The sequence below is a fragment of the Aspergillus pseudodeflectus genome, assembly GCF_044049435.1.
Source record: "Aspergillus pseudodeflectus strain CBS 756.74 chromosome Unknown BJX68scaffold_13, whole genome shotgun sequence".
In the NCBI taxonomy this organism is placed as follows: Eukaryota; Fungi; Ascomycota; class Eurotiomycetes; order Eurotiales; family Aspergillaceae; genus Aspergillus; species Aspergillus pseudodeflectus.
Genome location: NW_027263789.1, coordinates 429247 through 450649, shown reverse-complemented (window position 1 = coordinate 450649; position 21403 = coordinate 429247). Strand labels below are relative to the sequence as shown.

The 21403-nt window shown below is 51.0% G+C and overlaps 9 protein-coding genes across 9 annotated transcripts; 2 read left to right on the top strand and 7 right to left on the bottom strand.

The window, feature by feature from the left end:
• Positions 1-24: 24 nt before the first annotated feature.
• On the bottom strand, positions 25-1035 carry BJX68DRAFT_45427 (uncharacterized protein). Its single transcript, XM_071049202.1, has one exon. It carries the CDS (start codon positions 707-709, stop codon positions 155-157), a length of 555 nt encoding a protein of 184 aa, XP_070901033.1. The 5' UTR covers positions 710-1035; the 3' UTR covers positions 25-154.
• Positions 930-3757, bottom strand: BJX68DRAFT_45399 (putative serine/threonine protein kinase (Nrc-2)). Its single transcript, XM_071049201.1, has 5 exons — positions 2390-3757; positions 2165-2338; positions 1979-2104; positions 1548-1929; positions 930-1495 (listed from the first exon to the last, which is right to left on the bottom strand). The coding sequence occupies exons 1-5, from the start codon at positions 3264-3266 to the stop codon at positions 1150-1152; spliced, it is 1905 nt and encodes a 634-aa protein (XP_070901032.1). The 5' UTR covers positions 3267-3757; the 3' UTR covers positions 930-1149.
• Positions 3747-5612, bottom strand: BJX68DRAFT_233368 (uncharacterized protein). The gene has a single exon (XM_071039616.1). It carries the CDS (start codon positions 5164-5166, stop codon positions 3955-3957), a length of 1212 nt encoding a protein of 403 aa, XP_070901031.1. The 5' UTR covers positions 5167-5612; the 3' UTR covers positions 3747-3954.
• Positions 5613-6220: 608 nt separating this feature from the next.
• Positions 6221-10131, bottom strand: BJX68DRAFT_274785 (uncharacterized protein; the record flags this gene model as incomplete). Its single annotated transcript, XM_071047727.1, has 3 exons — positions 6221-7886; positions 8830-9347; positions 9403-10131. The coding sequence occupies 3 exons, from the start codon at positions 10129-10131 to the stop codon at positions 6221-6223; spliced, it is 2913 nt and encodes a 970-aa protein (XP_070901030.1).
• Positions 10132-11378: 1247 nt separating this feature from the next.
• BJX68DRAFT_254220 (alcohol dehydrogenase family protein) lies at positions 11379-12623 on the bottom strand (the record flags this gene model as incomplete). The annotated part of the gene is made up of 4 exons (XM_071042860.1): positions 11379-12010; positions 12078-12384; positions 12451-12531; positions 12591-12623. The coding sequence occupies 4 exons, from the start codon at positions 12621-12623 to the stop codon at positions 11379-11381; spliced, it is 1053 nt and encodes a 350-aa protein (XP_070901029.1).
• Positions 12624-13620: 997 nt separating this feature from the next.
• Positions 13621-15704, bottom strand: BJX68DRAFT_254219 (NAD-dependent succinate-semialdehyde dehydrogenase; the record flags this gene model as incomplete). Its single annotated transcript, XM_071042859.1, has 7 exons — positions 13621-13703; positions 13767-13779; positions 13812-14086; positions 14141-14492; positions 14525-14989; positions 15028-15150; positions 15672-15704. 7 exons carry the CDS (start codon positions 15702-15704, stop codon positions 13621-13623), a joined length of 1344 nt encoding a protein of 447 aa, XP_070901028.1.
• A 100-nt stretch (positions 15705-15804) lies between these two features.
• Positions 15805-17115, top strand: BJX68DRAFT_274781 (N-acyl homoserine lactonase family protein; the record flags this gene model as incomplete). Its single annotated transcript, XM_071047726.1, has 3 exons — positions 15805-16361; positions 16407-16566; positions 16621-17115. The coding sequence occupies 3 exons, from the start codon at positions 15805-15807 to the stop codon at positions 16786-16788; spliced, it is 885 nt and encodes a 294-aa protein (XP_070901027.1). The 3' UTR covers positions 16789-17115.
• A 371-nt stretch (positions 17116-17486) lies between these two features.
• Positions 17487-18458, top strand: BJX68DRAFT_265124 (acetate uptake transporter family protein; the record flags this gene model as incomplete). Its single annotated transcript, XM_071045173.1, has 4 exons — positions 17487-17682; positions 17735-17871; positions 17954-18287; positions 18373-18458. 4 exons carry the CDS (start codon positions 17487-17489, stop codon positions 18456-18458), a joined length of 753 nt encoding a protein of 250 aa, XP_070901026.1.
• A 955-nt stretch (positions 18459-19413) lies between these two features.
• BJX68DRAFT_265123 (aflatoxin regulatory protein-domain-containing protein) lies at positions 19414-20721 on the bottom strand (the record flags this gene model as incomplete). The annotated part of the gene is made up of 1 exon (XM_071045172.1): positions 19414-20721. One exon carries the CDS (start codon positions 20719-20721, stop codon positions 19414-19416), a length of 1308 nt encoding a protein of 435 aa, XP_070901025.1.
• Positions 20722-21403: the final 682 nt, after the last annotated feature.

Below are 21403 nucleotides of genomic sequence, written 5' to 3'. Positions count from 1 at the left end.
CGAACGGAGCAGGAGCCTATATTAAATAATAGGAGATAAGAGAAGCGGATTGTGCAAAATACTGGGTTAGAGAGATTGCACCAAGAAAAGGATCAAAATAAGGGGTCAAGAAAGGGAATGGGAAGGTGAAGAAGACGTCGCCGAGAAGGAAGTGTTATAAGGACTGAATCGAGGAGATGACATGAGCGGGGCAAAATGATACCAAAGGCAGCGAGGGGGATTGTGATGAGGATCTGAAAAGCTGACACAAAAGAGCGTACCCAAGGACAGGCAACAGGGAGGTAATGAGGAAGAGGCGTGAGCAACACATAATTGAAAGACTTGATTTCCAAAACCCACACAGATGGCAGAGAGAGGAAAAACATGGGTTCCTGCTGATAAATGGGAAGGACTGGGAATAACCACCAAATAAAAAGACCTCACTTACCTCAAGAGTACTTCGGTCGTCAGCATCATCACGTAGAGAGACGAAGATTGACTTGATTGCTAGGAATATCATATTATTCATCAAAGAGGGAGGGATGTATAATATCAAAAGAACCAATTTTATGACCAAATATGTATGCTGCGTAAAGGAGGATCGAAGTTTGTAATTAGAGATAGAACGGCCTAAAGGGTAGGCTGAACAAGCAGGCAATAATGAGAGATAAAAGAGCCTTGAGCCCGCAGACATCATATACGCAAACTTTGAGTGCATCACCAATATCATGTGCAGAAGGATGAAGTTCGAGATCGTCAACGCCGGGTTTGCAATAAGGATAGTCAGGTCAAGGCAAAGTAAAACAAGAGAGCAGATTGCCAGAGAGCAAAGAGTGTGATAGGGATACGACAAAAAGTATACCTCAGCAATCAGTACAACTAAGAGGAACCGAGAAATAACCCATGCGTGAAGGGACTCGAAGATCGATAATCGGTCGATGTCCACCCAAAAAAAAATTTCCAGCAAATGGACGGAATATACCCCGGATAAAGCATTCTAGACGCGCCGAACTCCCGAGTGAAAGTCGCGAAAAATAACAAGCTTTCGAATAAAAATTGTTTTCATGCATCATGGTCGTGAAATGGTCCTAGCAATACAAGCACGCTCGGGCGATTAGATAGATCTATCGTGCAAAGGGCGGGAGTGTTCAGTATCGTGACGCTGTTTGGCTAGAAGTCGCCGTCGTGATGGAGAGTCACGCTGTTGAACTCTTCGAAGGGATCCGAAATTTCGCCATTGGGAGTTGCGAGACCAGAGTTCAGCGGCACACCCTTCATCTTGGATGGGTTCTTTTCGCCAATGTCAACGCTTGCGCTTTCTTTCACGTTGCGGAAGTTGACGGTCTCGTTTCCGCGACTCTGGTGAGGAATCATTGGTGGTTTCATATGGCGAATAAGAGCCCATTGCGTTTGCCGGAAGAAGGGGTGAGTTTTGACGTCTGACGCCCCAGCCCGAGCTCCGAGCCGTTTAGTCTCATCCTTGATCAGGAGTTTGCGGATTAATGACTTGCAGATGCTGTTGCTTGTTTAGCACCAGTTTCGAAAGAGGAAAAGAGGAGTCAACATACTTAGAAATTTGCTGTGCACCACCTTGCTCTGGGAACGGAACCTCGTCCCGAAGAATGTTGCCAAACGTGGTGTTTCTGTTCTTGCCCTTGAACGGCGTTGTCCCATACAGCATTTCGTAAATAAGGATACCTAGAGTCCACCAATCTACTGCACTGGTATGCCCACAGCCTTTTATAACTTCTGGGGCAATGTACTCTTCGGTGCCGACAAATGAATTTGTCCTAAAGTCCGCGATACAGGACTTGGTGTCGATTGTAGGGAAGGCCGTGCTAGAGTTGCCGCTTCGGGCGGGAATCATAGTAGGTGCACCACCTGACCCGGATTGTTTTGAAAGATCGAAGTCTGAAAGCATGATGTGGCCCGATTGATGGAGGAGGATGTCTTAAAGCCCGGTTAGCACTGCTTGAGGGAACGCAGTCATGCTACTTACTTTCTGGCTTCAGGTCGCGGTAAATGAATCCCATCAAGTGGAGATACTCGAGAGCAGCCGTGACCTCGGCTGCATAGAATCGAGCAGCATCTTCCGAGATGCATTTCCCTGGGCGAGTTTGGAGAGCTATTCGGCGTAATTCATTAGTAAACAGAAAATTACCTCAGAATGCCTGAGTCACCATACCTCGAAAGAATTCTCCGCCGCTGCAGTATTCCATGCACAGGTAGAGATAGTCCTCAGACTGGAAAGAGTGGTAGAGCGTAACAATGAACGGATGATTACTGGTTGCGAGGATCTCTTGCTCGGCCAATGCTCGTTTGATCTTGTTCCTTTTGATCATCTCCTTCTTACTCAGAACTGCACACGGTCAGTCAACAGCCCTAAATCGTTGCTCCGTATGAGACTCACCCTTCATCGCGTACAGACGGCTCGACTTCTTTTCCCTTACAAGATAGACCTTGCCCACATCGCCCTTGCCAATGAGCTTGATCTTATCGAAGCTAGCCGGCCCGACCTCGACGTTGCGGACCTTGATTGAATTCGAGCTGTACGTTCGGCGGAACCCACCACTAGAGGTCCGTACTTTGCTATCGAAGCCAGGAACCGGCAGAGACAGATTTCCATCACTATCCGCGCTCGTCTCAACCAGGGCCACTTGGGAGCCAGCAGATCCGGATTGTAGTAAGGGTTCCTTACCCAGCTCCGCAGTCTGAGGACGGCCATCGTTGTCACCGGCATTGAACAGGCCCTGGGCATTGGGGGCCGAGGCGACACGTCGCAATTTCCGCGCAAGCTCCTCCTTGTTGGCCGTGGTTGCTTGTTCCGCAGCCGAGACACCATCGACTTGTAACTCTGGCGTATCCGGCGGTGAAGATGGTTCCGAACCTTCGTTTCGATGCTGTAAAGTGGGCTGCCCTTGGTGGACGAAGTACGGATTGGCGGTTGCGGTCGGAGAAATTCCTTCGTCTAACGGATTGCCTTCACTGGCGACTGTGGCAGAGCGATTGCGACCGATGATTGGGAGAAATCGAGACTGTCTGAATGTGGATTTGGTTTCACTTTTGACGGGGGTCGATGTACCATGTTCGCGATCGGAACTGTTCCCATGATGGCTGGATTGTGTGGACGTGCTACTTGAGCTGTTGATGCGGAAGAAGTTCTTGAGTTTCGTCGGGAAATGGCTGGAATCGTTGGAGTGTTTTTTGGGAGGCATGGAAAGTCCGGGGAGATTTCCACGTTTCTCGTTGGTCGTAGGCGACGGATTGGAGGCGAAGAGCTGCGTCATCCCCGCAATAAGCAAAAATCAAGCACGAAACAAAACGCGGGTAGAGTGATTGGGAGTATTCGACTTTGGGGAAAATGGCGAGGGGGGCGAGCGAATTTAGAGGTGAGATCGAGGTAGCCAGACCGCCGCAGTAACGGGCTTCGAGAGAGCGCGGGGGTGGGAGTGAACCTTGGAATAGGCGGCGTGGAGCTAGCACTGCTGCAGACGCATAGGGAAGGGGAGCGGTGTAATTGTACGAGAAGCAACAGCCGGAAAGAGAGACGGGGAACAGAGCGAGAAAAGAACGGAGGAGAGATGAAGCGATCGCGAAAAGGATGGTCAATCCATGAAGCGAGGCGGACTCGTTGATTGCAGGCGTTGGATGAGGAGGTGGAGTGGAGTTGAAAGTTGGGAGATTCTTCCACGGGGCTGAGTCAGGAATGGCCACCATTATTAATGCTCGCGAGTCAAGCCACTTTTGCGCGAGAACAGTCAAATTATGCGTAACTACCAAATCAATGTTAAGGATGCAATAATCCTACACGAGGCCAGATATCCATCGTCCATCCTGTCTGTAGTTCAACTCGTAGTGCCAACGCAAACACGTCCTCCAACGCCCCAAACAATCATTTCCTCGGAACCCAAACAGTCTCGACCCGAAGTTAGTTTTACCCCTTGCGATGACACTCTTCGCCACATGGACCACCGATCATACCAATTCGAAATCGTCGGATGTCCTTCCGGCACCATCAAACGAGGGAAGGAAAGCGTGGGCAGTGACATTTTGAGAGACCGCCGGGGCAGCAGACTTCTGCAAGACTGGACTCCAATAATTGTTGAAGCACTGCGATAAGAGTGGAGAATGGGGATGGGGTTCGGACTGCCAAAGCCTCCTTGACACCTGCACGGGCTGGGCATACTCAGCTTTCGCGGGTGCTTCCTGTAGGGGCTCTTCGTTCACCCTGGCGAAGGTGTTGTTGAGCACCTCCCTTGCGACGTCCTTGGTAGGAACCCGAAGTGTTTTCTTGCGTTCTTCGCTCAGTCTCTTCGCTAGACCTTTGGACGCGCCTGACAGGGCGCGAAGAAGCCCGTCGATAGGCTCTCCGCGTTGGTCAGTCTCTTCGATAGTACGGTAGAGGTTTCGGACGGTCGGTGATAGAGACTTGGACTTAGACTTGGTTGGTGTTTCCCAGGCTCCATTTTGCGAAGGCGTCACTGGAACCGCAATATCTCTCTGGGGTACCGGTGTGGCACTCATCAAGGGCTTCCCGAAAAGCACTTGCAAGTGTTCCTTGTAAAGTCTCACAGTGTCTAGTTCTCGAACCAAACTCTTGCGTTGTTCAACCAGAAGCTTCTTTGTTTCTGGCTCTATGACCCAAGCATGCATCGCTGTGAATCTGTCGATCTGGGAAAGTTGTGCGGAGAGCACTTCATATTGCTTTGTAGCGTCATCCAGAGACTTCTGGTAGATAGCCTCTTGGAAGTACGAAGGAACAAACTGCTGATTGACTGCAGGCCCCTGGTTGCTAATGGCCGGAGAGGCTTGAGGTATCTGGGATAGTGGGGGCAGCGGAGGCAACTGGGGCAATGTGGGTAACTGGGGTAGCTGAGGAGTTTGAGGTACTTGAGGGACCTGGGGCATCGGAGACATCTGCGAGATCTGAGGCCACTGAGTACCGATGCTCGGAGGCCCAGCCAAGTAACCCGCCTGGTAGGGCCCAAGCGTGCTAGCAGTTGCCGTACTTATGCTATTCCAGCCTGAGAAGCTAGGAGTCGCTGCGGGAGACGCATGTGGCTGGAAGGGGAACGTGGGGACCTGGCCCATCGCTGGGGACGGGTTGGTACCCAGGAAATTATCTCCACCAATTCCGAAAGAAGGGTATGTAGGTAGACCGGATCCCTGGATCTGTTGACGGGCCATGGGCGTTCTGGCATATGGGAAAGGGCTAGGACTGTTTGCAAGGGGCTGGAAGCATGGAGCATTCGCCGCTTCTGAATGTTGTTGGTCAAATTAACGTTGACAGTTAGATGAGAAGAGCAATCTGAGCGCGTACCTGCAGGCAATGGGGCCGTCTTGACAGCCTTGCCCTCAGAGAAATTGATCTCTTGTTTTGCCCTGTTTTCGGATTTCGATTTAGGCTCGCTCCTTGCAGCCGTGGGAACAGTCTTTGACGTCTCGCTGTTCGCAGCACTTGCACCCTTCGAACTCATGGGTAAGCTCCATTTCGGAGGAGAATCCCATGGATTCATAGGCACAATACGTCCACCGGCAGTGACACGTTGTGGCTTGGGTGACGTGTGCTGCTCGACGAATCGCACAAAGGCATCATCAAACTGGGAGTTGGATGGCAGAGAGGACTGACTCGGCTGTTGAGGGTTATTCTGCGTGTTCAGGGCCAAAGGTGCCATTGGGGTACGACGCGAATGACCTGACACGTTCCTCGGCCGGTTAACGGACTGTTCAGACAAGACATTGGGGCGGACCAAGTTGTCTTACACGCTACGGATCAGCAATGGCTCATAATCATATAGGAAAAGAAGCATGACTTACTTGTAAAGGCTTGGTCGCTGAACCTGTCCAGTCCGATGTGGGCATTGGGCTTCACTGCCAGGAGAGTTTGGAGGTCGTATTTGGTCATGGCGGACTGAGATGAATGAATGTATACCTCACGGGCTGTCGTTTCGGATTTTTGTAGAAAGAATGAAGGGGGTTGTTCCTGGCCACAGCAACAGCCGTCTTGCAGAGGAGAAAGGAGAAGGGCTTTTAGCAGGACGATGAGGAGAGTTAGGAAATGCGACTTGGGAGAAATGGTTGGGGAGGAAGAGGTGGGAAGCAATGTTTTGTTGACAAGGAAAGAGCCACGAGGCAGTTCGAGGCAATTACGGAAGGATTGCCTGGCAGCGTCCAAGATATCCTGGCAGAAACTCCATTGGCAGCACTAACAGCTCACCCTATTCTTCATTTCTATCTAGTCTCAGACATGTTCGTGCACTCCCACCGGTTTTGCAGCACTGTGAAGCTGCCATTCCTCGATTTCGTCCCCCAAAGAATATCCAATATTGGAGGTCTGGTCCGTGACCTTTGGGGGGAGTTTCTGATTACCCATCTCCCAGCTACCGTGTCGCTCGTATCCCCGAGCTGAGGCCTGAGGAGGCTTGACCGTGTCACTCTCCCATTGTGGGTCTTTAAAAGTGAGGTCTGCATCACTGGCCAACTTGCGGTTTCCTTTGAAGCCACCCAAACTGGGCTTACGCAGACGTTTAGTGCGCCAGCTGTATGCCAGGAAACCAAAGACACCAATCAAAGCGAGCACAACAATTGTAACAACCGCTCCAATGACCCCACCAACCGCTGGGCTGATTCCATTACTACCCTGGTTGTTTCTGGACTCTCCCTCATTCAGAACACCAGAACAGAATACAGCAGAAGAGTTGCACCGCTGACACCAGTCTGTAACCGACCCTAAGGAGAGCCTCTGCATACGCGTCTCGAACTCATGGAAGGGAATGGCTGTATTGCTAGGGCTGTAACCAAAAAGCGGATATGGTCTGAAATCGGCATCTGTTCCATTGTGGAGGAGGAACCGCACGAAGAGCTTGGACGGGTCAGGATATGTTGGGTAGGTCTCGTTTTCGATGCTGAACAACTCTAGGATAAATGAGGACCCTAGGGTTGGAAGGGAAGTAAAGCTGGAGTCTTCAGACTTCGCGAGCTGCAACAGGGATGTGAACGATACCGCTGTCTGATAGCCACCGAACTGAAGTGTCATCTTGGTATCGATGCCTCGGCCTTGGACGTTTGTCTCGAAAGCGTTTAAGACGCTTGATGCGACGCCTTCCCCAGCAATAGTACGGATGCTAGTGTCCTGAACACTGTTTGATCTCGAAGTATTGCCATTCGTTGCCCAGACATACTTTCCCGCATACCACCGTGCGCGTTTAATATCCTCGGCGCTCAAGCTCTGCAAAAAGGATTCGTTATGCACCGCCTGATAATCGAGAAACTCGGAGATGGAGGTGGCATTCGCATAACTGGTCGCTGTGATGTCGAACTCCCCGGATATGGCAAAGCTTTGAAGCCGGTTGTAAAATGCTGCTGACTCTTCATAGGTATCCCAAAACTCCTTGCTGCCGATGTACTCGGCGTTTGCATAGGCGTGTGCAGGGCAAAGCGCTTGACCAGAGATAGTGAGCGACTGGGGATCTTGATAGCCAAACGTAAGAATTGGAGGGTATTGATACCCGCCCATTGGTGCTATGGAGCTTGATCCATCTGCTAATCTTGAGTCTTGTCCAAAGAACGAAGCATTGAACGACACATCAAGCGGAGGATACAGGCCCTGCATGAATGCCTGTGCAGACGCTAAGGCCGCGACATCCGGTGTCGAGGACACCTTGATATCATCATTGTCAAGCAGATAAGGCGAAAGGTTCTGAATCCTCAAATTTTGATCGGTAGAATTGAGCGAGACATATCGATTTCGAAAGGCAACGCCGGCGTCGTGCAGCTGATTCGCCCCGTGACTCGTCAACGCTCTCGGGCGAGGAAAAGCCGTGGGAATGACCTCTCCGTAGACATTGTATGCAAAGGCTGCCCAAATCCGGGGACCTTGATCCTGGGCAAAGGCTGGAATGAAGCTGCTGAAGACCAGGAGTGCAATTGAAAGACACGCCGACATTTTGGATGGTGATCTTCGAGCCCTGAGAGAAAGTCCAGCCTTCATCATGTCAGTGACGAACGGGCTGCCTATGTACGTATGGGAACTTAGGATTGAGTTTTAGATTGTGGTAGCGTGACGACATTAAATACAGTTGCAATCATGACAGAATCCATGGTATGCTGGCCCGTTCCGGCTGGTGGATATGTTTCCGCTCGCAAGACCAACAAACCAGACGCCGTGGATTCATTAATGGGATCATAAGAGCTAAAAATGATTGAACTTTTGCACGTCGAATGTAAATTCTGGGCCTTGATGGACCGTTCCAAGTTGTTCAGCTAAGCTTCCATGACGTGTAGATCGAGGTAGGTTACATCCCGCCTTGGGACGACGGATCTGGACGGGAAGCACAGCGACCTACCATAGGTGTTTCCAACCTTAGTTGCAGATCTGGACTTCCAACTCTTGAAGAATATACTAAAGTTCGAAAGCAATAGGCCTAAATCCCAGCCTTTCGAAGCGCGTTCGGATTTTATAGGGAGATCATTAGGCGATTTTCAGCCCCTTCCCGACAGAAAAGCATAGCCGTATGATGGACGGAATAACATGCAACCTTACTAACGAGTCCAGATGCTTTGGTCAAGTGGTTATCTGGGTTTATATACTTTTCGACTCAAAAGTCATATCGTAAGAGCTAACGGGGCCGTGCCCTAAATAAAGTTCCCCCTCAAATCGTTCCTTTGCATAGAAATCCAAGCATAGTTTCAAGTATGCTTTCGTAGCAGTCTTTTTGGTCCACGATGTACTTGTAAAACCAGAGTTAGCCAAATAACTCCTCACTTACACGTACCCCAATGTATTATCGGCCTCACCGATTGAAAGCCTGGTACCTAACCTCCAGTAGCACAACAACACTCTCCCTCGACCTTATCTTGTTAACCACCACTAGTCTGCCCATATTATCGCTCACGCTATTGAGGATATTTATCCACTCCTCCAGACCGATCTCTCGCTCGTTCGCCAGCTGTAGCAGCGCAAGATCACGCAGTCGTGCTGTCGCCTCGACATCTGGATCCACAGATGCGGGCTCGGGTAGAAGACGAGGGGTGAGGATGAGGGTTGCGGTGGGGTTGGCACGAAGGACGTCGAGGTGGACGCGGAGCTCGGCGGCTATAAGGGGCGTGAGGGCCGCAAAGGGGGTTATTGGGGAGGGCTGGGGGAGGTGTAGGATGTAGATCGAGGCATCTAGGATTGGTTGCGGGGCGGTAAGAGCGCGGTGCTGGATTGTTATGTTGGAAGCTGCGTTTGCGTTGATGTTTGTGGTGAGTTGGCGGATGTCGTCGAAGGCTGAGCCAGATGTTGCTGTTGGGATTTGGACGATGATGTGCAGGGTTGGATAAAGATTTGCGAGGAATGTTGCGCGGTCGATGGAACGAGCGCTCACCTAAGCCGCCGTTAGTTATGCTTTTTTTTCTTGCAGAAACAGATTGGAAGGGTACCTCGACGACAGATATGGTTCCTCCGCGGAACTGGTCCAGCCTGGACAGAAGATCCGTGACTCGATCATCGACGTCGTTGGTGCCGTAACGGAGAAACGCAGGCCATTGCCGCTGCAGTTTGGGTCTCTGCTCGCATATACTGGGAAAGGTGCTGGGGGTGTTGAAGGCGAGGTTGTAAGCCGTCTCGTTTGTGCGCAACGACGAGCCAAAACGCTGCGTTGCTGTGGGTAACTGTAGCGCAGCTGGGGCAACGGTTCCAGCGAGAAACATTGCGGCGTCGAGACAGGATGGCTTCGTGACGAACGGAGAGGACAGTGCGCTATGTGCGACATGACCTGCCTGAGGTTCCTGCAAAAACCCGGCGGTGGTTGTCATTCGGACGACGCGGGAGAGGTGCGTCTCAGGAACGCTAGCCAGGTCGGCGACATCTTTGACGGGAACGCTGCCCTGAAGTGGGATGCATGCAAGGACTTGGAATTCCCCGAGCCATTGCAGACAAGCGAGCAGTTGGTTTTGGACGGCGAGGTGGTGGAGGAAGTCGGAGGGGCTTGCGAGGAGAGTCTGGATTCTAGAAATGGCCGCGAGAGCTGTCGATCGTGCGCGAAGGACTTTGTGTGGAGCATTAGCAGAGATCAATGGCTGAGTGCCGGGGGTGATGTTTTGACTATGAGAGATAAGAATCTTCAGCGCAGCCGTGAGGTCTTTATTAAGGTCTGAAAGGTCCGACATTGTGGCCTGCCAAGTTCAGCAATCAACGAACAGCGACAGTAATAAAGTTGACAATAAAACCGCAACTACGAGATGAATGCCCAGCGTCCTTTTTAAAGTAAGATGAAATATATTTAAAGTTCAACGGTATTCAACCTGCAGGTTACTCGGGATATTCCTGGGCGACCCAGAGTGGCCGAATGAGACCGCGTCTGCTGCTATATTATGCAGCCTTCTATTATTGCGAATGAGAGGGGTACTCGAAGAAACAGCTCTCTCGGTTTCACTAGACCTACTTCCAACCCCGAGCGACATCGGGCGGTAGTCCGACATCTGAGAGCGCAAGCAATACGCACAGTAAGCGCTGCAACAGCCTAATCACCCGATGCGGGCGTTATGCTTATATTCTGATCCTAGTTGTTCGAAAATATACCGAGGCTAGGTCCGATTACATTACTGCGCTAGTCCCGGAAACTGTTCGACCGGATTCGGCAATTGTGAAGCTATTCCAATGGCAATCTACAGAGCCAACCAGCAATGTATTCGACTCGTTCGTCGACAATCCGTCCCAGTCTCTCAGGTTTACTTGCGTTGATCTTGTTTTTACTCGTCACCGTGAAAACCGCCAGAATATACCGCACCCTACCGAGGTCATTTTACACCAAAGGCTCACTATTTACACCGAAATCGCCGATATCCTCAGATCTCATCGATACATCTATCAGCCAGTTTGACAACATTTACATTTCTCCTGGTCTGTTCCGAGAAGGTTAAGCCTTGAACCCCGACTTTCGACCACTACAACCCCTCTCAATCGCGGCAAACTCCCAACACCCAGCCAACTCGGTAGGGAATATCTACCGTCCTGAAGCCATTTATGCCGACCCTGCAAGATGTTATCTTTCCTAAGATCTCTATCTTGCGGACAATTTACGCATATCAGACAATGTCCCAGGAAATTGACCTCGCGCGTTGACCCCGAAACCCCGAATTCAACCCCAAGTCCCACTCTTGAGATGGCCCGGTGGATCCAAAGTCCCCGCAGCACTGTAGATCAAGTGACGATCATCCGTTGCCCCGAAGTCCGAAGTATCACGGAGTATTTGGTTATGCCAAAAACGATTCCCTTCTATCCTAGATACTGCGCTGATAATTAGTTGTAATAAGAGCAAAAGAGCCTTGCAGAATCAAACTGCTTTCAAGTCTCACGCTTCATATTTGATACGTTACTCATAACCCCGGAAACCCCAGCCGAACCACACCAAACCCTAAGAATCAAACTTGAAAACAACCTTATGCGTCTTCCTCGACTCAAAGTCTTTATACGCCTGCGGCGCATTCTCTAGCGACCGAACCTCACCACCCAAGAACGCCAGCTTGGGATGCACCTCTTGGAACAACTTCAACGCATCATCAAACACACTGCGTACCGGACATCTCCCAAATGCCATTGTCACATTCTTCCCATAGCACATCAGCCCATTGAGCGGGATTTGCTCGGTATGCACGCCAATTGAACTAATTTGTCCCCACGGCCGGATCATATCGAACGCTAGCATGAATGCATCCGCATGACCGACGACTTCCATAACGACATCAGCGCCGCGGCCGCCTGAGGCAGCCTTGATTTTCGACACGGGATCGTCGTTCAGGTTGATGGCGATGGCACCGAGCTTCTCGGCCTCGGCTAGGCGCTCGGGGACGGAGTCAATCGCGTAAACAGTTTTCACCATAGTGAGCGCCGAGGCGATCGTGCAGAGGCCAACAGGCCCGCAACCTATAACGACCGTTGTGTACTCCGTCTGATCGCGGGGAGAAAGGTCCTTGAGAAAGCGAGAGGCTGCGAAGAAGCCAGTCGGGAAAATGTCGGCCATGAGCACAAGGAGGGCTTCGGGAACGCCTTTAACATGGTCAGCTAACACTCTCTGACCGACTGTTGACCCAAATGCAGAGGTGGGGAAACGTGCCCTTTGGCGTCCGGACCAAGGTAGTCTGCGCCAACGGAACCCTAACATACTCCGCCTGCCCGCCATCAATTGTATTCGCGGGCACCGAGTTTCCAAAGAGCTCGCCCTTGGCGCATCGGCTCGCCTGCCCGCGGACACAGTAGTAGCATTCCTGGCAGGCCGTGTAGAACGGCACAACAACCTGCTCGCCCAACTGGAATTCCGTCACAGCATCACCCTTCTCTATTATGGTACCGACAAACTCGTGTCCAGCGATAAAATCGCCAGGGCACTTCAAGTGGCCGCGGTAAAAGTGTAGGTCGGAGCCCTACATGGATGTACGCGTTGTGTTAGTACGTATGCGAATAGCAGGGAAATCGTGAGCGAGACTCACGCACAGAGCGGTCGATGACACCTTGAGAATAGCATCGGTAGGGTGTTGGAGCTTGGGATACGGTCTGTCTTCGACTGCGACCTTGAAGAAGTCAGTTTCGAATTCCTCTGTTACCCCGCAAGTAAGAGAGGGACACTCACCTCATAAGGGGCCTTGAAGACCACGGCGCGCATCGTAGCGGGAGGCATGTTTGCGGAGGGCTTACTCCGGAGTAGCAATTGTGGATTAAGAATTAAGCTAGCGAAAATGATAAGCAGAGCAAGAAGAGATAAAGTTGGGGACTTTGGACTTAGGTAGACAAGGAGAGAAGAGTGTCCAGTTTAATATCTCCCTGCTAGCTCGTGCAACTCAACGAAGAAAGGGTCAGTATGACAGGCCCCCGCTTCGACCCCTCTCTTCTTCTCCATCAAACACCACTCTCGGCCCATAAACCCGGGGTATACTAAACGGCTGTACAATGGATAGGCCGACTTAAACGTCTACTCCTCCATAGTTACAGAGTACTTACCGAGCGAGGCCTGATTGCCGTAATAATTCCAGCAACGGGCGACTTGGGTTAAAGGCCTCATTACCTCCTATCACATCTGATTTGTAGTTTTTTTTTTCTTGTTATTTACCAAAAATAGAGTTTCGGGGCAATCGCCCATCCCCGCCGGCGCCGGCTGCGGGGAAAGCTACCACTAGTCCTACTGTGATGTGATGTACTGTGGACGCCTAATACGCCCTGATGCCAAGTGGTCCACTCATTGTCAATTATTTGGTTGTTTGATTATTTGGAATAACGATGACTCGGTGCGCGAGAGGGGTCTGTAGGTTTTGACTCAAGGGTTCTGACCGTGTGCATCCGAACTATATCATAGGGAGCTATAGATGGGTAGTGAGGCGGGAATATTCAGGATGCATGGGTGGTAAGGTTGGCTGTTCGCTATTGAGCTAGCATCGTATAATGTAGCTCCGCTCGATAACTCGCTATGAGGGGGTGGGCTAGATTGCCCACGAGGTTATGATGTGTGCTGCGGCTTTATGGGATGTGGATGAGATTTGACTACCACGAAGTAGGATTTCCAACAAGGAGGATGACCGTGTCCACCTGAGATTGTATTTCCACGTACGGTGCAAGCAGAGAAAGGGAAAGGTTGAAAACTAAATGGCCTCTCATATATCAAAAATTTAACCCATAACATTCATCAAAATACTCTTAGTCGTAAGGTACTCGTCAATTCCATGTCTCCCGCCTTCTCTCCCATACCCAGCTGGACTCCTTGGCCCCTAGATCTCGTCAGTCATGTATCACAACAACCAGGTACAAATCTTACCTCCAAACGGACTCTCGCAGGCACTCAGAATTCCCAAGTTTACACCAACATGCCAACCTCGAGGCCTTCGGCAACCCTCCAAATGCGAGGCATCGATTCCGTCACGATGAAGCTTCCCAGACCGACGTCGCAGTCGTTAGCTTGTGTAGCCACTTCCTCTTCAGTTTTGAATGGGTATAGAGCAACGATGGGAGCGAAGTCTTCTTCGCGGGTTGTGAGGGACTTTGTCGACATGCCGCTCAGAACAGAGTATCCTTGTAGATTGTCAGGCTGGCATGCGGATCCTCCGAGGAGGATAGAGGCTCCATTCGCCTTTGCGTCTAGAAGTAGAAACCATTACCTATTGTCTGTCGCTCAGCGAAGGATGTACGCACCATTGATATGGCTGATGGCCTTTTCAACCGCCCGATCATGCGTAAGAGGGCCGATAGCTACGCCACTATCGATGCCGTTACCAACCTTCAATGTTTTGATTCTGTCGACCAAGGCGGCTGTGAACTTGTCGTAGATGCCCTCCTGTACGAAAATCCTATTTGCCGTAACGCACATTTGTCCCGAGTTGCGGAATTTGGCGAGGAGACAGGCTTCCACAGCAGTTTCAATCTTCGCATCATCAAACACGATAAAGGGACTGTGGCCGCCCAGTTCAAGAGAGAGTTTGGTCAAGTTTTGACTACATTGTTTTGCTAGGAGTTTTCCGACTCTGGTCGATCCAGTGAAACTGGGCTTGCGCACGAGTTTTGACTTGATAATGCTACTCCGATATCTGCTGCATTGTTCAGTGTAGTGATAACATTGATTGCACCCTTGGGAAAGCCCGCTTCTTGAGCGAGAACGGCTTGTGCGAGAGCGCTGAGGGGCGTCTCGCCAGCTGGTTTCCATAGAGTGGTACAACCAGCGGCTAAAGCCGCACCGACCTTGCGCGTGATCATTGCGATGGGGAAATTCCATGGTGCAATGCAAGCCGCAACCCCGAGTGGCTGCTTGATCGTCAGGATCCGCTGGTTGGGATTTGCGGCGGGGACAACTTCCCCATGTGTCCGCTCCGCTTCTCCGGCAAACCAGTTGAGGAAGGAGGCAGCGTAGGTGACCTCGCCTTTTGCTTCTGCGAGTGGCTTGCCGTTCTCCAGAGTCAGAATCAGAGCGAGGTCGTCAATGTGTTCCAGGCAGAGATTGTACCATCGCCGGAGCCAGCCTGCTCGCTGTCGTCCTGTTGTCTTTTTCTATGCCTGGAAGCTTCATGGGCGGCAGCGATTGCGACTTCGGTGTCGGCGGCGGTAATTTCTGGCAGCGTGGCGATAGTCTCGATCGTCGCGGGGTTGGTGACATCGAACGTGGCAGAGCTGGCGGAGTCGACCCATTTTTCTGCGATGTATCCCCTTTGCTGAAGAGGTCTTTCCGCTTAAGCTGGGATAGGCTTGAGGACGCCATTGGGAAATTTAGAGTCAGGAGTACACACAGAAGAATCTCAGAATTGAGAAGTGTTCGTTCTTCTGGGGTAACACTGTGCGAGTATTCTGTGTCCGGCAGATCCTTAAGACAGCTAGGCGCACGCCTCACTCCAGGCAAGTAACCGCTGAGGGGGATCAAGCAGGATTACCAATCCGAGTAGGCGACTCAAAGTAGGCAGACAGCGCAAGCTCCCCGTTGGTTGATAACACTTCAGCTCAGTGCACACTGCCCTGAAACCCCACAGGCCGAATCTAGGGTGGCGCACCGAATTTCCCCAAAAAAGTGGATATTGGGGTATCTTTGCCTCGAACGCTTGTCTCGTCAACAAGTGGAGTAACTCGTGGAGCTCTGAACTAGGTGGACCATAGATGGCGATTGTTCTGCAATTCAACCCGGGGACTTTGGCACCTTCCGTGGATGGAGGGGGAAAGCTCCCCCAGAGAACATTTATACCTCAGGAAACTGCACCAATTTCATCAACTTCATGTCATTTCAGCTCTTCGGATTTACTCAACTTTTACCACTTCTCTCTTCTTTGCAACGACTCGGTGAATTACGTGTTTTTCATCCAAGTAAACTACCCATCATGGCAGCAATTCAGAGCCAACTTGAACGAGGCGCCGTCCCCAACGCCGTGTCCAATGTCTGCCCTAAAGGCACCAAATTCCACATCCTGGAAGTCGGCTGGTTGGAGTGCGACGAAGCTTTTGTGGTTAGAGGCAGCAACTCAAGTCTGAAAAGCACCGAGAACAAATCATTTGTCAACAAACGACGCGAGCTTCCCATGTACTGCATTTTGATTGAACACCCACACGAGGGCTTGATACTTTGGGAGACTGGCTGCGGGAAAGACTACCCTGAGATTTGGGGCCCTGTTGTTTCTGACATTTTTGCTCGTATCAAATACGAGCCGCAGCATGAGCTTCGCGCTGCTGTAGAAGCCACCGGCAACAGGATTGAGGATATCAGGAAGATCATCATTGGACATCTGCATCTCGACCATGCAGGGGGCCTTGATGAGTTCCTAGACAACAAGGATGTCGAAATATGGGTCCATGAGCGAGAGCTCAATGGGGCTTTTTGGTCCGTGGCGACTGGAGCCGACGCTGGGGTTTACCTGGAGCACTATCTGAAGCTTTCATTGTATGACTCCCAAGCCGAATTTGCATGAATTTGCTAATGGAGCAGAAACTGGAAAACATTCAACGACCAGACGATGGACTTTTGTCAAGGCATCACCCTGCATCATCTACCGGGCCACACAGATGGCCTGATTGGGATGCAGATCAACATGCCCGAGACAGGGACGTTTTTCTTTGTTAGCGACCACTGCCACGTAATGGAGAACGTAAGTTGCCTTGTATCTGCCGGCCAGGTGAACCTCTCGCTAATTAGTAAATAGTGGAAGGATGGGATTCCCCAGGGATGGCTGGCAAGAGACCATCCAGCTTGGTTCAGGAGCACCCAACGATTGAAACAGCTGATGCGGGTTACCAAGGGTCAGATAATACCTGGCCATGATAAGGAGACATTCCTGACGCTACAGAAGCAGGCTAAGGTGTTTACTTGAGATTGGGCTTTATTTGGCTCTTGTCGCGTACTTCATAGTTGAGCCAATCAAATTTTCGGTATTTCAAGGATCCTGTTTGCTCTGCCGGTCTCCCGAGAAATAAGAAAAGTGGCTTTCTACTACATGATTCGACACGGCGTTTGAGGGCTAGTTGATTGCTTGCCTCAATGTTGATCGCCATAGCAGTTCTGGCCCATATGCGGGGAGGCGTCAGCATCGTGCGGAGTGTTGCCGTACTTTGCGCTATCTAGGCGTCTTCCTGCGGCTTCATAGAGTCCCCCTCTAAATTTTGAGTTTCCACTAGATTTAGATCATTCGCCCCTTCGAATCCCCGCATACAAAGCTTGCTTCAGACTGTAGCCAAGAGCCTGACTCGTCCTCGGAAGTACCATCGGGCTTCGGGCCCGAGCCCCTAAACCATGTCCGTCTCTCCTTGGCCCTGCCAAGATCAAACTGAATTCATAGTTCTACAAGGTCAGCTCCGATTCTATATTACCGGCGCGAGACGCCGATTTGACGAGAGTTTATTTGTGCTCCATGGTTTGTGATCTACATGCAGCGAAGTGAACCATGGGGTAAAGGAGTCTCCCCGGGGTCAGGGCTAGCAGTGAGAAATATAAGACTGTGAGTATACCTTGTTACGTACCGAGCCTTTTTCCGATCGAGCTCAGCCATCTCTTTGCTTTTCCACCCTCATCATGTCCGAAAATACTCAATGCGCAGACCATGCTGATCTAGTCGAGAAGGGCTGCCCATCTGGGCCATCGTTTACTCACCTGAATCGCGTGTATACGGCCGGAGGCCATGTCAACGATCGCTCCCAGCCAGGGTTGCCTGTTGTGCATCGCACATTCGCTAACCCATCGCCACTGGGGTTGTTGTCGTTTGCAACTGGTATCGCCTTCCCGATTCCCATGATCTTGGTCTAAGTGCTGATTATAGATAGGCATCTTCCTCGTTGCAACACTCGGCCTCCACGCCCGAGGCGTCCAGACTCCCAATGTCTTTTTAGGAGTCCTCATCTTCTTCGGTGGCCTCGGCCAATTTACAGCCGCAGTTATGGAGTTCTTCACTGGAAACACCGTATGCCTTCACCCCTTCCCATCCCTCCCTTCCACAACCAACTCAAGCCCTAACTAACCCACCCCCTCCTCTCTTTACATAGTTCGGCGCAACCCTCTGGGCCTCCTACTCGGCCTTCAGCTTTTCCTACGCAATGATCTACATCCCCGGAACAGGCATATTGGCCTCCTACACAGACGCCGAAACCGGCGCACTAAGCCCCGAGTTCAACCAAGCCATTGCAATTTACGTGTGGGCATGGTTCATCCTCAACACGCTGTATGTGATTGCGGCGGTACGCTCATCGTGGGTGCTCTTTGTCGATCTGGCCGTGCTGAGTTTGGGGTTCCTCCTACTCGCTGTCGGGTTCATGGAGGGGAGTGATGATGTGCTTACCGCGGGGTATGCGGTTATGCTTGTTACGGCGTTTTTGTCGTGTATGTTCCCTTCCACTTTTTCCTTCTGAGTTGCAATCTTTATCTTGCTTGGGTCTTGGAGTTGGAAGCTGACATGATGGTATAGATTGGGCGGGTTGTGCGGGACTGTGGGCTGGGGGCACTACGCCGATTAATCTGCCTACCTTTGCGATGTATAAGGAGAATGCGTAAAGTGAAACCGAGGATAATTTTATGTGGCACATAGTTCGATTTTGTGATGAGCGGTCGGACTGCTTTGAGGACTGTCAGTGTAAAGGTGGTGACACTGCTTACAATGAGGGCGTTATATATTGATGGGTCTAATCGTATTCTGTACGGGAATTATATAGTCGAGGGATTAAAAGCGAGAGCGATGTCTGGATGGACAACACGATATCCACTGCAATAGGCACAATTTGGTTGTTATCATTGTCTACTGTAGTTCTACTGTAGGTTCTCCGAGGCGCTACAATTCCGTTGTCTAGGGCTACCGCACAAAACAGGTATTGCTCTATCAGAAACATCGAGCTTATCGGCTAGAGGTGGAATGATAAGTTATGATTGGAATATAATATACTTTATATATAAACAACAAACGGTTCTAATCCCATGGTCTATGCGCACTAGCATAGCAACGTGAAAGCTAATGGTGTTTTTGACGTAAGACGCAGGGAACGGAATTTCATGGGAATGAGTCATGGAAACTAGCGGACTTGGGTAGCCAGGAGCTTGGGCAGGCAGTACATACAGGGGAACGGCATGTAAGAGAGAAGCCGGGTAGAAAGCCATCGAAATTGGGGTCCGGGCGAGCTGAGGATTTGGTACTTTTTGGCAGTCGTTGGCCATCAAACTGGGATAAGCTGGGTATGACAGACCAATAATATGGCAGTGGTATGTAAGCAGGGAATGCCAGGTCAGGAATACAAGTATTTAATACAAGACCGGTCCAGTTCTAAAACGACTCGTTCTATCTCTTGACAGGGCTTTGGAAACGAGAGTTGCAGATCAGTTAACTTGGAACTGGAAGATGACCCTTGCCTAAGCGGTCCGTAGGTTAGATTCTTATTGGTATCAGCAACTCATCTGATGATCCAAGATATGCAGGTCGTTGTCGGCAATCAAAACACAGGCAATCAAGAGAAAAGGGTCAACTCCGACGTAACCGATCAACAATCTGACCAGACAGACCGCGTAGTCGAGCCCTGAGATCGGCTGCCAGCTGGTCCAAGAGATGAACAGGTAAGACAGACTCATGTCCGTCTAAGCAAGTACCATCTGGCCTTCCTCCCATGCTCTCTTGCAGGCCTTGACTTTTGAGCCGCTCGGAGAGTGTGTTCACAACCCGCTGCACACGATGCAGTTCGCTGAGGACCAGCTGTGCAGCCATCCGACTCTGCTCATCGCCGTTGAGGTGGTAGCTGCCAATTACCACCGGTGCTCTGTCTATTTGTTCAGCGTGTATTTGCTGTTCGCCGGCTGCGCGTGACTCTTGGGCAACAGCACCGTACCAGGCAAGGACTTTCAACACTGTAAGGGTAATGATAGTGAGCGTGTAGCCATCCTGGGAGCAGTAGCAGTCCAATATTTGGCCAATTTCTGTGACTGTCTTCTCGTTTTGAGTAATCACTTGCTGAATTGTTGGTGGAGGATTCGTGGAGTACTCGTTTTTTTGACTGGAAGTGGTGCAGCAGGCCGTATGGTTGGGAAATAATTCTCGGAGCAGAGCTAAAGAGCGAGAAAAGCATGAACACTGCAGTATATTCGCGGGAGTATATAGGTCTATTGAAGGGGGCGAGGACGGCATATCGGTTGACAATGTTTGAGACTCTGGCACCGGAGAAGACTTTGAGAGGTTATCTTCAGGCATTGGTAACGAGTCCTCCGGGGTAAGAAATGCGGCAGGGTCAGGAAAGTCATTGAGGTCTCTGAAGTTGATTTCAGCGCCGGCAAAGTAGTCAACTTCGGGGACGTCCAGCATTGACAACGAAACAGGCGAAGACAGAAAACTCTCGAAATCAGAGTGACTGAACGTGAGCGGCGTCGTCGGGCCGGCAGACGAGAGAAGGCTCGGGACACTATCTGGATAGCTTGGTGTACGCTGATGATGCGGATGTCCTCGATAGGAGTCAAGACTCCGGTCCTGCTGAAGAGCGTAATGCATAAGTTGCGTAGAGGCTGCCACAAAGTTCTTTCGGTCGTCGCCTTCATCGCTAGGCTTGGGCTGATTGACAGACTTGGTAGGGTTATTGCTGCCTGTTCGACTGCCCTGCTTACGACCGGCGCGCTTGCTGGCAAGATACTGGCATGCTGTTCCTCTCTTAGTACACCGTGCACAAGTGGGCTTGTCCTGACTGCATTTCAACTTGGAAAGGGCACATGCGTGGCAGCTTCCACGCAACTTGATGGTCGGTGTCGGGGGAATCGAGGCAACACCGGGGTTGGATAATGATGCCATGGTGAGCACCGGGAAAGACAATCGGACAGTTCTAGTGCGAGGGAATGAGGGCTCTCAAGCTTAAAAGACGAAGCACAACTGCATGAAGGATTCAAATGCTGGCTACGAGAGCTCGAGCTGAGCATGAGTGGCATGTACGGACGTCAAACCAGCCGCTGGACGTCAGCTTATGACTCAACACGATTGGTGTATACCACTCTGTATCCTGGATCTGAGCTGATTCCTAGCCTGGGTTCCGCCTCCGGGGAACAGCAACCTGGCCGAAATCGCTGTCTTTGGATTCAGCCGGATGGGGCGGTGAGATGCCTCGTAAACAAGGAAACAGTAAGTCTGACAATTGCCAAAGTCTATTTTCAACTCCATCGATCTTTCCGTTATCATGCAGCTGAGACTGAAGTTGTGGCACTTACCTGCAGGCCCGTGAACTCCCCTTTCGCTGTTAGGCTAGGCTTATCTGGCCCATGATTACTGTAGAGCGAGAAAAAGGTCAAGACTTACCCAAGCTCTAGGCCCCAACTCGTATCCAAGATAAGAATAATATTTTCTTGGAAGGGAGGGGTGTAACAAATGCTGCTGGGCTTGTATTGGACCCAGGTAAACCGGCTCCCAACTCGTCCCCGGAACCCGACCCGTTTGCCGCTCCCCGATCAAGACAACGGTCGTTGACACTCAATAGATCCTC

Bases quoted from the DNA above. Each gene is read 5' to 3' on its own strand.
- BJX68DRAFT_233368 (XM_071039616.1), bottom strand. From the start codon at position 5,166: ATGGCCCGTCAACAGATCCAGGGATCCGGTCTACCTACATACCCTTCT.
- BJX68DRAFT_45399 (XM_071049201.1), bottom strand. From the start codon at position 3,266: ATGACGCAGCTCTTCGCCTCCAATCCGTCGCCTACGACCAACGAGAAA. The intron at 2,105-2,164 runs GTATGGTGACTC...TACGCCGAATAG, and splicing joins CGGCGGAGAATTCTTTCGAG to CTCTCCAAACTCGCCCAGGG. The intron at 1,930-1,978 runs GTAAGTAGCATG...CCGGGCTTTAAG, and splicing joins CCGCGACCTGAAGCCAGAAA to ACATCCTCCTCCATCAATCG.
- BJX68DRAFT_45427 (XM_071049202.1), bottom strand. From the start codon at position 709: ATGATATTGGTGATGCACTCAAAGTTTGCGTATATGATGTCTGCGGGC.